Source organism: Artemia franciscana, chromosome 3 (genome assembly GCF_032884065.1).
Source record: "Artemia franciscana chromosome 3, ASM3288406v1, whole genome shotgun sequence".
In the NCBI taxonomy this organism is placed as follows: domain Eukaryota; kingdom Metazoa; phylum Arthropoda; class Branchiopoda; order Anostraca; family Artemiidae; genus Artemia; species Artemia franciscana.
Genome location: NC_088865.1, coordinates 7,660,889 through 7,674,439, shown reverse-complemented (window position 1 = coordinate 7,674,439; position 13,551 = coordinate 7,660,889). Strand labels below are relative to the sequence as shown.

The window sequence follows — 13,551 nt, the reverse complement described above, 5'->3', positions numbered from 1 at the left end:
CACTGATCAAGCTACCAAAATTAACCTAAAACTTCAAAAAAAGATGAAATATACTATCATTCATAGTGGAATCGGAAATTTTAATTGAAGAATTTAAAATTCTTCAATCAAAGATTCTTCTTCATCCTCATAGTTTGTAATTTGCTTTACTCATTTAGTGTAGTGATATCAATTCACGAATATTTGAGTAGGGGGGGGGCAAAATAGTGTTTCAAACTCTATGGGGGTAAATTTATCGGTTTTTATTTTTTCTAATACAAATACCAAGAAAGGAATTTTCAATGAAGATACCCCCAAATAAGATATCCTTCAGAATCTACGGGGAAGGGAGGGGATATGCTTCCTTCCACTGACGTCACTGAGTCATTGACTACATTTGGGGGAGGACCAATGGCTATATTTGTAAGTGATTAACCCATTCACTGTCAACTGGCTATCAGTAATTTTAGTTGCTATGCAGGAAAGGTTCACAAAAATGGGTTCTTTTATCTATGCTTTAATTTAATCCAATTCTCATTGGATTTTTACTATACGTTTATTTTCTTCCCTCTTTTTTTAAAACGGTAGTGTAAATTTTTTCGACGCATGCGTTTTAGTGTTTACGAGAACTTTTACGTGAAACTGTACTTTCAAACCATTTTAACCAACTAAACAAACTCAAATTCAAAGCACTTTCACAGCAGCGGTAATACAACTTAGGTTTTTAATACAAAGTAAGAATTTTGTTATAAAAAAAAATATCTACACCAAAATTTCAAAAACTTGAAAAAAATTTTAAAATCAGTCTCACGCAATGTGGATTTTCAATCAGAAATCAAAAGGTGTTGTTTACAAAAATATCGTGTTTCCTCGCTTTTTACTAAAGTACAAAGGTCACCAAAATGAAAACATGTTTTGTCCTCTGGACCCATCTTAGGTCTATTCACACCAGAAAACAGCAATTTTACAAGATTTTTGTTTTGGTCGCTTCAAGTTTAGGAAGTTTTCGGAACATTGTCACATTTTTGTCAGCGTTGCCACTCGGAAAAATGGAGATTTTTAAGCAGAACTTGTTAGTTAAATTTGACAATATTTTCGCTCTATTAAAGTTTAAATCTGTTGATTCCCACCGACAACTATACCTTCGGAGGAAAGCTAGACTTTCTTAAGCTGCCACGTGTTTTAGCTTTTTTTGTAGACTTTTCACCCGCAACTGCTTTTTATTATTCTTATTTATTATTATTATTATTATTATTATTATATTATTTTATTATATTATTATTATTAATATTATTAAATTTGGTGTGAGCTACTACCAAAAACTTTATGAATGCATAATAAAAATTTAGTTAAAAACTGAGTTTTTTAATTTCTCTTAGTTTTTGTTTTGCTAATTCAGAGCATCACATTTCATTTGCACCTTCCTTGGTACTTTAAGTGTTTATCCTCATACCCTTAATTTTGAGTATATTTTGACTAACTGAAGTCCCTCCTAAGGTACTAAATAATTCAATATTTGATTGAATTATTGAAAAATGAAAAGTGAAGCGACTTAGCGCTGTTTATAAGTTTATTTATGCCCACCTCTAGTAAGATGCTCTTTCCTGTTCTTCTTTTGCAATTTTGACTCCCTGGGAATATACTCCGAGCGTAAATACACGTAAAAACTCATTTACTAAAAGTTAGTCTTACTGTAGTTGAGACTATGCAGAATCATAACAGAAAGTTCTTTCAATGTGCACGCCTATATACCCTTAGACAAGATTCAAAATGTTCCATCAGTCAGTTATGTTACTAGAGAAGGGTAAGGGGTATTTCTATGACGAGACATAGAAATGCCTCGAGTAGTCAGTTCATCACAAAATTTGAGAAATTGTGCACTAAATTTGAGACACAAATAATGATCGCACATTTTTTACGGAACTAACAGAAAACATCTTTTTTTCTTTTTTGAAAGTTTTATCCGTTTTGTATAAATTCCATAATTATTTAATTTATCTCTAAACTGGTTTAAGTTTCACGTTAAAATTCTTATTGAAGACCATTGGCAATTTTAACGTTAAAATGGAATTCGTGGGAATTCCATTTATATTAAAGAAAAGAAATGATAACCATCATGAACTAAGTTGGGTATAAAGTATTTGAATTCTTTCTGAGATTTAAGACACAACAAAAAGTGACAGTTTATATACTTTAAACACTTTATTGCCTTTGGTTGTTTGAGAAACTGAAACCCCTTGGTGTTTTTATGCCTAGATACCCGATATACAAGTTTCTGTTTAGGATCATAAATTAGACATAATTTAAAAGAGGTCCATAAAACTGCCCGGTTTGTTGGGCCACATTTGTTTAAAAGCTGTAAATTCTAAACTAAATCCACGGAGGGACATTCATGACAGCACCACACGCTCAATAGAAGATTGAATTCTCTATTGGCCTGAAGCCAGAAGGTCTCGAAAATTCAATAGTAGCAAATTTTTATGTTTGCATATTTATAAAGGAAATCAGGGTAACATGTTGAAAAAAAATGAGTTTTCTACTAGGGTAAGAGATCAGGCAACTTATGCAATTTACTCAAAATTCTTTAAGGAGTTTCTCCCGAGGGATCGCTTTCTCTAAGAAATCATGTACACCAGTTGGCGCGTGCCAAACGTGACGGGACTGTACCAGTGTCTTGGGAAGTGTCCCAAGCATTTTTGGGGAAGGTGTCAAGCATGGTGGAACTGTGCCAAACGCGGCGGCACTGTGTGGCACACTTAGCATTCCCAAATGGACACCAAGCGGCGGGGATTCGACTCTCCTCTGGTTTCTCCACCCGTTGAGCATGGCTATATGGAGCACCGAGAGGTACTTTCCGCCTTAAAAACACATTTCACCCAGGGAAATGCACAAAAGTGGGTGTAAAGCTAAGTCCTGGCCAAAGACTAAAAAATTTCCCAACACCTCCTCCTACCCTTCTTCTAAATGACCCCCACAAGACATACCTTGCTATGCCTTAGTGTTCTCCCCTTGTATTTGGAGATTTTCGGGAATAACTGAGCACCGATAGGACGAATTGGCTTGACCACTAGGCAGGGGCCTTCGTTTTACCCTGGATGTTCAAGATTCACAAATAGTATTCACGAAACAAATTAGAGCACATTTTTAGAGTAGCCACTTTTTAATAAACAGTAGCACCCTCCCTTCAAAAATTTGTTTTTAGGCTCCTTTCCTTGGGAAATTTTCCGCAACTGATCTTCCAAGTTATTCCTGTCGCCTGAGTTTCAGAGATTGCTTCTGGTATTCAGTTGTCAACCAGCCCTGACTATAAGAGATATTCACTTCAAGCCCTGTGCTATCAGCATTAATAAATAAAAAAACACCTAAACTGGTTTGGTCATGTTTGTTGGAGGCCAGATAGCACCATCACAAAAAAGAAGTGTTAAATTGTAAACCCCTGAGCCATCAGAAGAAGAAGCGAGGAAGGGCAAGTAAAGACCTGGCTCAGTACAGTGATGACCGACCTGGAGCCTGTTGGGGGCCTTTGACGCCACAGACGAAGATGGGACAAGCAATGGCTAGAGATTAATGCACCATACACTGATGACCGAGAAGCGTGGCACTCTACCTTCTGCCAAATCATGCCGCCTGGAAGAGCTAGGGAGCTTGTGTCGTGACAAAAGTACAAGTACAAGCATGTCTTATCGACAAAAGAGTGAAGGTAGCAAATACTCAATGGAAAGTGAAGCTGGTTTATAAGGCCGAATAATGAAAATTATCGCAAATCTGGCTGAAAAAGTATAAGTTATATGATAACCAACCAAGTATCAGCTGTTCTAATTAACTTACCTCAATGCACCGGTGTCAACAATCACGGTGATATGCTGCTTTTCTTGGAAATGATCTATTTCTGAAGGAGTTGAAGATCTTTTTTAAGGTTAACGTATTATCTTAAACCTAACCTGAAGTTTATTTATCATTTTGTGCGACATAATTTTTATCAGGAGCGTGAAAATTCGAAAGAGTTTTTTGTCGTTAAATTTCAAACATCACAGAACTGCATATTTTTCGTTACTTTATAGTCTACCAGAAGAGAAGACAGGGGGAGGGGTTGTAAATGATAGGATTGAATCTCTCATTTTAAGATCTTGTATATCGTTTTTAGCCTATTTTATGTAACATTCTTAGCGCCATGATTCACAACACTGAGCACAGAAACTTCAAATCTCCCCAGTTGCAATCGTTCTTATCTTTTCATCTTCTTCTTTCTCTCATTCTTTTTAATGTCTTCTAAGCTTTTATTTATCGAGAAGGGTCTTTCTTAAACTGAGGAAGATTTATTGTCTCTCCTAATTATCTTATATCTTTATACTACTTCTTCCAGAAGTTGCCACTTGTAGGAGAACGACGATATTATAGGCAGAGTACTTGCAACAGGGAAAAAGGTGGGTCAGCTCGCCAATGTACCCCCTCTTAAGATGTGGAAAATGCAATCTTGCTGTTTTAGGAAAGACTGTATCCAGGAAGAAGGTTAGGGGGTTCTAGTCCTTCCCTTCCGAAATTTCCTGAGGGCCCAAGGGGTGCGAGGCGAAGGGATTGGCTCGTAAAAACAACAAAAAATATAGAAACGAATTTTGACGCGTTTTTAAAGCTTCCTTGTACCCTCCCCCCTGAAAAAAATGACTCACCCTCTTTCCCCAAGAAACATCCTGGATACGGCCTTGGTTTTGAGTGATATTGCTCCATAGAAAATAAATCAATGGCAGGGGATCTTTCTTTAAAAAATGTAAAATTTTGGCAAACATTTTTCATTTGGTGCTACCTTGGAAGATCAAAATACATAACACCTGCCATATTTTGCAGCGTTAGAACAAGAAAGTGACCATTACTTCTGATTTTACTTTATCCCTCCTCCTACGATTAATATCATCTGCATTCCTGCCTCTCCATAAAAATATCCGTGATGGGGCAATTTCCAACTCTTCTACCTTCTGACTTGTAATTGATAGTCACTCTTTTCCTCCGTCACGAATTTTCCTTACTGTTCATTGTTTCGTTTATGTTAATTGTCATCCCTACCTTAGTCCGATAGTGTCAACTGGGGAGGGGATGGGGTAATTGACCCGTATATTTTGAATAAAGGTAAATCTTTTTGGTATTGCCATTCGAAAAAACGCCTTTTTTTAGTATTTTCATTGAACAATCGAAAAACAACAAAGTTGGTCCTCTAGATTTGAAAAAAAAAACACATATACCCCCCCCCCCCGGCCATCATAGACGAGTGTTTGTCACGCTCGACTTGAAATTCTTTGTCCTTGAGGACGGGGCTGGAGTCCCGGTGTTGTTGGTTATTGGGTTTGGAGCAGGGGTCAGTGGCGTGACCTTGTAAGCTCAGCCAGTTTACCCAGCTCTAAATGGGTACCTGGAGGAATCTAGCAAGGTAAACAGGAAAGGAGTGCGAAAGTACAGGATTGATGGCTTCTGACCCCTCCCTCCCCTCTCCATTTTACTTTCTGGCTAAGGACCATAAAACGGAGATCAGTAGCATTGTTAGGGATTGTGAATCCAAAGCCGTATTCTTTACCATGCCTATATTTTCATGAATTAACGCCCTTTCTTTTGCCTACTCTTCTCTGTTTTGGAAGACCTTTTCCTTTCAACAAAAATTTCTTATTAATCGCTTAAAACTTCATGAAGTTGTATCATCAGAACCACAATTTTTCATCCTTCAGAAAATAAACCAACTGACACTGTTTGGTCAAAGTATATCATTTAAAGATTTATTTAATAAAGTGAGCCTCTAAGTGAATGGAAGTGTTTAGATTGGTGGCCAAACAGTGGTGTGTTTACAGGCTGGTTTCCAGCTTTCTCCAGTCGAGAGATTAAAAAATAAACTTTACAACATCTGATGGACAGGTGCTAGAAAAACCGTATCGACATTTGGACAAAAGCTCTTTCCTAGATAAAGAAAGGGGAATAAATTTTTCCTTTTTATTATCAGACGCAAAAAGATGTATACAGGTCTTAGGTCAGTTTTCACGAAGAGACAAATAATGAGTCACCCCCTGCTTTAATACTCGTGTTTTTATGCATAGTGAACGTATGTGTTTAAGTACGCACGTGAATTTATGTGAGTGCGTGCACGTATGCACTTCATGCATTCACTGTGGGACACGTCTGAGCTCCATATGTATATTCGATAGAGGAAAGCTGGAGAGTGTTGTAGATGTTCCTGGTTTTTGTGAAATGGGGCCATATTAGGCTATACTATTCTCTTCTTTCCCTCAAGTTCTGCTGAAATGCGGTCCTTGACGAACTTAATATGCATAAAAAATATGTAAACAAAATATGAAAACCACAGAAAATCTAAGGAGTTTTGAAATTAAATAGGTTTGATCTGGGCCTCGACCGAGATCCGTTGATTTTTGAATTTAAAAAAAGGGAATAGTTGTGGGAAAAGTCAAAGTCATGGCCAATTGTAGAAAAAAGCCAAGACAGATTGTTCAATTAAGTGGGCAGCCCAGTCAAGGGTTAATTTTATCCCTTTGATTGCCGTTGTTACTGTCAGATGAAGGGTGCTTATTCCCCTTAGGTTGTAGTACAGAATACAATATCTGATTTTAGAAACAGTCAATATGATTATTGATAGATGAGTCTCTAAACTTATTCTAAGTGATTGCAGGATCGCAGTGACAGAACTAGGAAGGGGTAAGACCTACATTATTAAGAATATGTTGAGCAAAATAGCTGATTTAAGTTCTAGCTCAGGAAATACTTCACAAATTTTTCTTAGAAAAAAACATCCTATATTTACCACTGTAAAATGGGGATTAAATTTAACCTGGAATACGGCTAGGAGCCTGAGGTCTGGACGCCTGTAAGGTCAATTTTTTTTTTTTTACCGACCGATATGACCATAGTTAATAAACTAATTCGATATCTAGATCTTCTACAAATGTTGAACCATCGTTTGAATGAATAAAGAGGAAGTATTGGGTGTGAAAACCAAGTCGCAAAATCTGTATATAAATTTACATCATTGATCAAAGCTGATTTTCAAATACTCAACGCCGTTCGCTTCATCTTGCGGGTGATCAGATTTAGCTATTTGCTTTTGAATTCTGACTTGTGACTTAACTCCAGTGCTTGAAAATATACAAATCATCCGAATTACTTTACTGGAAACTACAAGTCAATATGCGGCTGAGGGAGGGGATTGGTAATTTAAGCTTCGTTCTCTAATAGTGTCAACAAATTTACCCAAAATATATAATTTAAGCTGTTGCATTATATAGTTCATACCTTTTTTCTTTATCTTCCTTTTTTTAATCTTGTTGGCACTTACAGGAAGCTCTTCTAATTAAGAACCTCAATGGAATGTTAATTAGTCCTCCGACCTCAAAACTGCCAAATTCTTAAGTCAAACCTTCATTTTGAGCTTCTCTATCAATCCCTAGTTTTACTTTTTAGGAATTTCTAATTTTGAAAATGTTTCCCAAAAAAAGAAATATCTCAAAGAAAAGTAAAGAGCCATGTTAAAAGATAAAGAGATCAAGTAATGTCATATAATAAATCGACATTAAAACTAACAGAAATTACAATGAATAAATTATTGGAATCCAAAGCGAAGAGGAGTTAAAATGAACAATCACATCAAACATAAAAATAATAGGTATTGCTAATATGTAATATAAATGAAAATAGGTAAAAAAATGTAAAAAAAAAGGTAAAATAGGTAATAGGTACAAATAGATTAATCTTAAAACGAGCAGAAAGTGAAAAGAATAATGAAGGTAAATATAAAAAAAAAAATCACAAATAAGAGTTGGGGTACTGCCACCCTGAACCCTTTGTAGGCCAGAGCGCCATGTGTTCTTTACTTAAAACCATATGTATTTTGAACAATGAGCTGTTTATTTTTCCTAGCCTCACCAGGAACAAAACAGCAAAATAAATCACAAGGCTAATCAAGGCTTTAAAATTTTAGCTCCCGCAAATGAGAGTATTGCTATACCCATTCGCTCTTATTCATTATTGTATTAAAATAATTTTGCCTCCCCCCTAGATATTTTGTCTCTCTTTTAAATTTTGAAAACTACCTTGGTTTGAGGTATTTTCATTGAAAAAAGCTTTTTTGGCATTTTGTGGTTTAAAAGGAACAATAAATTTGCGCCTCCCTAGATTTTGAAATTTATGTTTTCCTCCATCCCTCTTTCCCCCTATTTTTTGGGGGTCGATATCCCTGCTTGCGTCTTCATATAGGTGTTCTTGGCCCTGTCTATATTGAACTTCAAAGCCGATTGGGAACTACATATTCACGGTACTCCGAATTTGCCATTGGGAAAAAACAGTTTTTTGGCCCTTTTTGGATCCCAATTGCTCCAAATCATTGTCCTTTACATTAGGTTCCTCTTTTTGCAAGGAACCTAACTAGGTCCGCCAAACTAGTTTTTTTTGTAAAATTTGGTCTATTTGCTCCCGGAACTATAGGCTGTTCACATTCTCGTTCAAGTTCATGTCTTTTCGAAAAAAGTTTGCTAGCTTTTTGGCCTTTTTCAGGTAAACCTAATTTTTTCCATTTTTTTCTCTGCATTGAGTCCTCTTGGCCAAAGAACTTAAGGATGTCAGCTGTGAGATTACCAGACATAACTTTTGGTTCTTCTCTATCTATGGCAATGGCCCCTAACTATGACCTATGTCCAATATCTATGGCCCTGTTTTTGTCTGGCCTTTTGCGGGCAAAGCATCTAGTGAATCAGGCAATAGATACCCTGGCTTTCTGGTGAACTGCTTGGTTACAATTTTTATCATATCTATTTCTTCGTTCACTTTCTTTTATGTCCGTTAAAACGAGAACAGTATTTGTTGTAAAATGAGTCTGTGCAAAAAAGAAAGTTTAGTATAAAAATTGCTGAGACTAAAAAATGTTTGTACTTTTACTAGTCTAATATTTCTAAAAAAAAAAGAATACCTCATATTTTAAAGGGGTTGTATTATTCGTCTCTCCAGAAATTGCATTTCCTTTTAAGTCTCAATTTGTAGCTCACCACTAATATTCTACGCACGTGTATAAAGTGTGGGGAGGATGGCTAACGTTCACACCATTCGTTTAGTGATAGTTTGATTGGTGTAAGAAAGTACCATCGCAAAGATAAACCGATAGAAATAAAGCACACTCTTTTCAAACAGTTCGTAGTAACGAACTCTAGTAACGAGCGACCCGGCTTAATAGTAACCAAAACTGAAAAAATGGAATTTTGATACTAATAGCTACATCAAAAGAATCACATTTTAATGTTGATTTAAATATATAATTTTCATTAAGTTTAGCCTTACCCATCAAAAGTTACGAGCCTGAGAAAATTTGCTTTATTTTAGAAAATAGGGGGAAACACCCCCTAAAAGTCATACAATCTTAACGAAAACCACACCATCAGATTCAGCGTATCAGACAACCGTATTGTACGAGTTTCAAGCTCCTATATACAAAAATATGGAATTTTGTATTTTTTGCCTGAAGGCAGAATCACGGATGTGTGTTTATTTGTTTGGGTTCTTTTTTTTTTTTTTTTTTTTTTTTTTTTTTTTTTTTTTTTTTTTTTTTTTTCCTTTCAGGGGTGATCGTATCGACCCATTGGTCCTAGAATGTTGCGAGAGGCCTCATTCTAACGGAAATGAAATGTTCTAGTGCCCTTTTTAAGTGACCAAAAATACTGGAGGGCACCTAGGCCCCCTCCCACGCTAATTATTTTCTCAAAGTCAACGGGTCAAAATTCTGAGATAGCCATTTTATTCGGTGTAGTTTAAAAATCTTATAACTATGTCTTTGGGGACGACTTACTCCCCCACAGTCCCCGTGGGAGGGGCTACAAGTTACAAACTTTGACCAGTGCTTACATATAGTAATGGTTATTGGGAAGTGTACAGACATTTTCAGGGGGATTTTTTGGTTGGGGGGAGGGGTTGAGAAAAGGTGGATATGTTGGGGGAACTTTCAATCGAGGAATTTGTCATGGGGGAAGAAAATTTCCATGAAGGGAGCACAGGATTTTCTAGCATTATTTTAAAAAAACAATGAAAAAATAAATATGAAAAAGTTTTTTCAGCTGGAAGTAAGGAGCAGCATTAAAACTTAAAACGGACAAAAATCATTACACATGTGAGGGGCTCACCTCCTCCTAATACTTCGCTCTTTACGCTAAAGTATTTTTAGTAATTTCAACTATTTATTCTACGGCTTTTGTGATTCAGGGGTCATTCTTAATGAATTGGGACAAAATTTAAGCTTTAGTGTAAAGAGCGAGGTACTAACGACGGGGGGAACCCCCTCATATATGTAATAAAAACATGAGAATACAAAAGTTCGTAAGTTACGTATATCTTTTACTAATAAAAACATTCGTAAAAAATTAAAAGTTCTAGTTGCCTTTTTAAGTAACCAAACAATCGGAAGGCAACTAGGTTTCCTCCCCCGCTCATTTTTCTCAAAATCATTCGATCAAAACTATGAGAAAGCCATTTAGCCAAAAAAAAAAGTGCAAATTTCGTTTTAATTATTCCTCTGCGGAGAGCCAAAATCAAAACATGCATTGATTCAAAAACGTTCAGAAATTAAATAAAAAAAAAGTTTTTTTTTAACTGAATGTAAGGATCGACATTAAAACTTAAAACGAACAGAAATTACTTCCTATATGAAAGGGGCTGCTTCCTCATCAACGCCACGCTCTCGACGCTATAGTGTTTTACTGTTTTAAAAAGAAGAGTTGGGAGAAAGAGTCAAACTTTAGCGTAAAGAGCGGGGCGTTGATGAGGAAGCAGCCCCTTTCATATACGAAGTAATTTCTGTTCGTTTTAAGTTTTAATGTCGCATATCAGGGACCAGCCCAGATAAAATTATAGATAGTCGGATCCCCGATTTGACCACTTGTGGGGGAGTGGGGGGACGGTTAATTTGGAAAAATTAGAAAAAATGAGGTATTTTTAACTTACGAACGGGTGATTGGATCTTAATAAAATTTGATATTTAGAAGGATATCGTGTCTCAGAGCTCTCATTTTAAATCCCGACCTGATCCAGTGTCATTGGGGGGAGTTGGGAGGAGACCGGAAATCTTGGAAAACGCTTAGAGTGGAGAGACCGGGATGAAACTTGGTGGGAAAAATAAGCACAAGTCCTAGATACGTGGTTGACATAACTGAAATGGATCCGCTTTCTTTGGGGGAGTTGAGGGGGGTTAATTCGGAAAAATTAGAAAAAATGAGGTATTTTTAACTTACGAACGAGTAATCAGATCATAGTGAAATTTGATATTTAAAGGCTCTTGTGCTTCAGAGCTCTTAATTTAAATTCTGACCAGTTCGGTGACACTGGGGGAGCTGAAGAAGGAAACCGGAAGTCTTGGAAAACGTGAAAATTGAGGTATCTTTATCTTACGAATGGGTGATCGGATCTTAATGAAACTTGATATGTAAAAAGATCTTATGTCTCGGATGCTCCATTTTCAATTCGAATCGGATCCGTGGCATAGGGGGGTGGAGGGGGGGGGGAAGAGAAATTTTGGAAACCGGAAATCTTGGAAAACACTTAGAGTAGAGAGATCGGGATGAAACTTGATGGGAAGAATAAGCACAAGTTCTATATACGTGATTGACATAACTGGACAGGATCCGTTCTCTTTGGGGGAGTTGGGGGGATTTCCGGTGCTTTAGTGAGTTCGGTGCTTCTGGACGTGCTAGGACGATGAAAATTGGTAGGCATGTCAGGGACCTGGATAAATTGCTTTGATAACAGTCGTTTCTCCGATTCGACCATCTGGGAGGCTGGAGGGAAAGGAAAAACTGAAAAAATGAGGTATTTTTAACTTACGAATGGTTGATCGGATCTTAATGAATTTTGATATTTAAAAGGACCTCGTGTCTCAGAGCTCTTATTTTAAATCCTGACCTGCATTAAGCCTCTGATTTTCCTTTTAAATCAATCTATTGATTCTTAGAATTTTCCTAGAGCTCATGCTATATGAGGTCTTGGCTCTTCCGACCTCGTCACAAGTGCCATATGAGCTCTTAGCTCTTGTTTTTTTTAGTAGAGCATTATTTTTTGGAAGTCTTTGATATGAACTTCTCTGTTACTAAAGATTTTCTACTCGGGTGAGACAACATTCTGAAAAGAAAAATGTAAATTCGCTTACTATTTCAATAAGGACTATGGCAATTTTCACCCCCCCCCCTACCAATTCTCCAGGAGGGAGTGCATCCAAAAAACCCCTCTACATTTGTTCCTGGTCTACTAGTATGATAATTACCTATGATTGTCGCAATGTTGTCAAAGCTTAAATGAGCTTTGTTTTAGTTCTTTGAAACTTTCAATTCATGTCATAGTACAAAAAAATCATTTTGAGTGTTTGCCTTTGAGATCTTATCTTGAATTTATTATACTCGTGTTAGATGTAAAACACCATATTTAGTAATTTGTTTTTGTTATAGGGACAAAGTTAAACTTCAATGTTTATTCGACTAGGACTTCTTTTTTCAATTATGGTCTTGGTTCTGGCAAGCGGTAAGTTTTTTAGAATATTCTTCTTTAAGTTTTAACTTTAATACTTGATGTGTGTTTTGTTGCTGACGTATTTATGAAATTAAATAAAAAATAACAAGTCTTTTTAACTGAAAGTAAGGAGCGAAATTGAAACTTAAAACGAACGGAAATTACTCCGTATATGAAAGGGGCTTTTCCTCCTCTACGCCTCGCTCTTTACGCTAAAGTTTGACTCTTTCTCTTAACTCTACTTTTTAAAACAGTTAAAAAACTTTAGCGTAAAGAGCGGGGCGTTGAGGAGGAAAAGCCCCTTTCATATACGGAGTAATTTCTGTTCGTTTAAGTTTTAATGTCGCTCCTTACTTTCAGTTAAAAAAACTTGTTTTTTTAATTTAATTTCTGGACATTTTTGAATTAATGCATGTTTTGATCTTGGCTCTCCGCACATAAATAATTAAAACCAAATTTGCATATTTTTTTTTTTTTAGCTAAATGGCTTTCTCATAGTTTTAATCGGAAGATTTTAAGAAAAAAGTAGCGAAGGAGGAGGCCTAGTTGCCCTCCAACTTTTTGAGTACTCAAAAAGGCAACTAGAACTTTTAATTTTTTACGAACGTTTTCATTAGTAAAAAATATACGTAACTAACGAATTAACTCACGTAACAAACTTCTATATTCGTATGTTTCTATTGCGTACATGAGGGGATTCACCCCTCGTCGATACCTCGCTCTTTACATTAAAGCTTAAATTTTGTCCCAATTCCTTAAGAATGACCCCTGAATCGCAAAGGCCGTAGAATAAATATTTGAAATTACTAAAAATACTTGAGCGTAAAGAGCGAGGTATTACGAGTAGGTAAACCCCTCATATGCGTAATAATTTCTGTTCGTTTTAAGTTTTAAGGCTGTTCCTTACTTTCAGTAGAAAAAACTGTTCATATTTATTTTTCATTGTTTTTTTAAAATAATACTAGAACATCCTGCGCCCCCTTCATTGAAATTCTCTTCCCGCATGACAAATTACTCCATGGAAAGATCCTCCGTTTCATCCCCCCCTCA

At 36.3% G+C, this 13,551-nt stretch overlaps 1 protein-coding gene across 1 annotated transcript in view; it reads left to right on the top strand.

Moving 5' to 3' along the window:
- Window positions 1-13,551, top strand: part of LOC136024824 (fibroblast growth factor receptor-like 1) — a 63,581-nt gene that overhangs the window by 7,522 nt on the left and 42,508 nt on the right. The window contains exon 2 of the mRNA XM_065700304.1: window positions 12,441-12,513. Coding sequence (XP_065556376.1) covers window positions 12,459-12,513 — 55 coding nt within the window. The 5' untranslated portion in view covers window positions 12,441-12,458. The remainder of the gene's footprint in view (window positions 1-12,440; window positions 12,514-13,551) is intronic.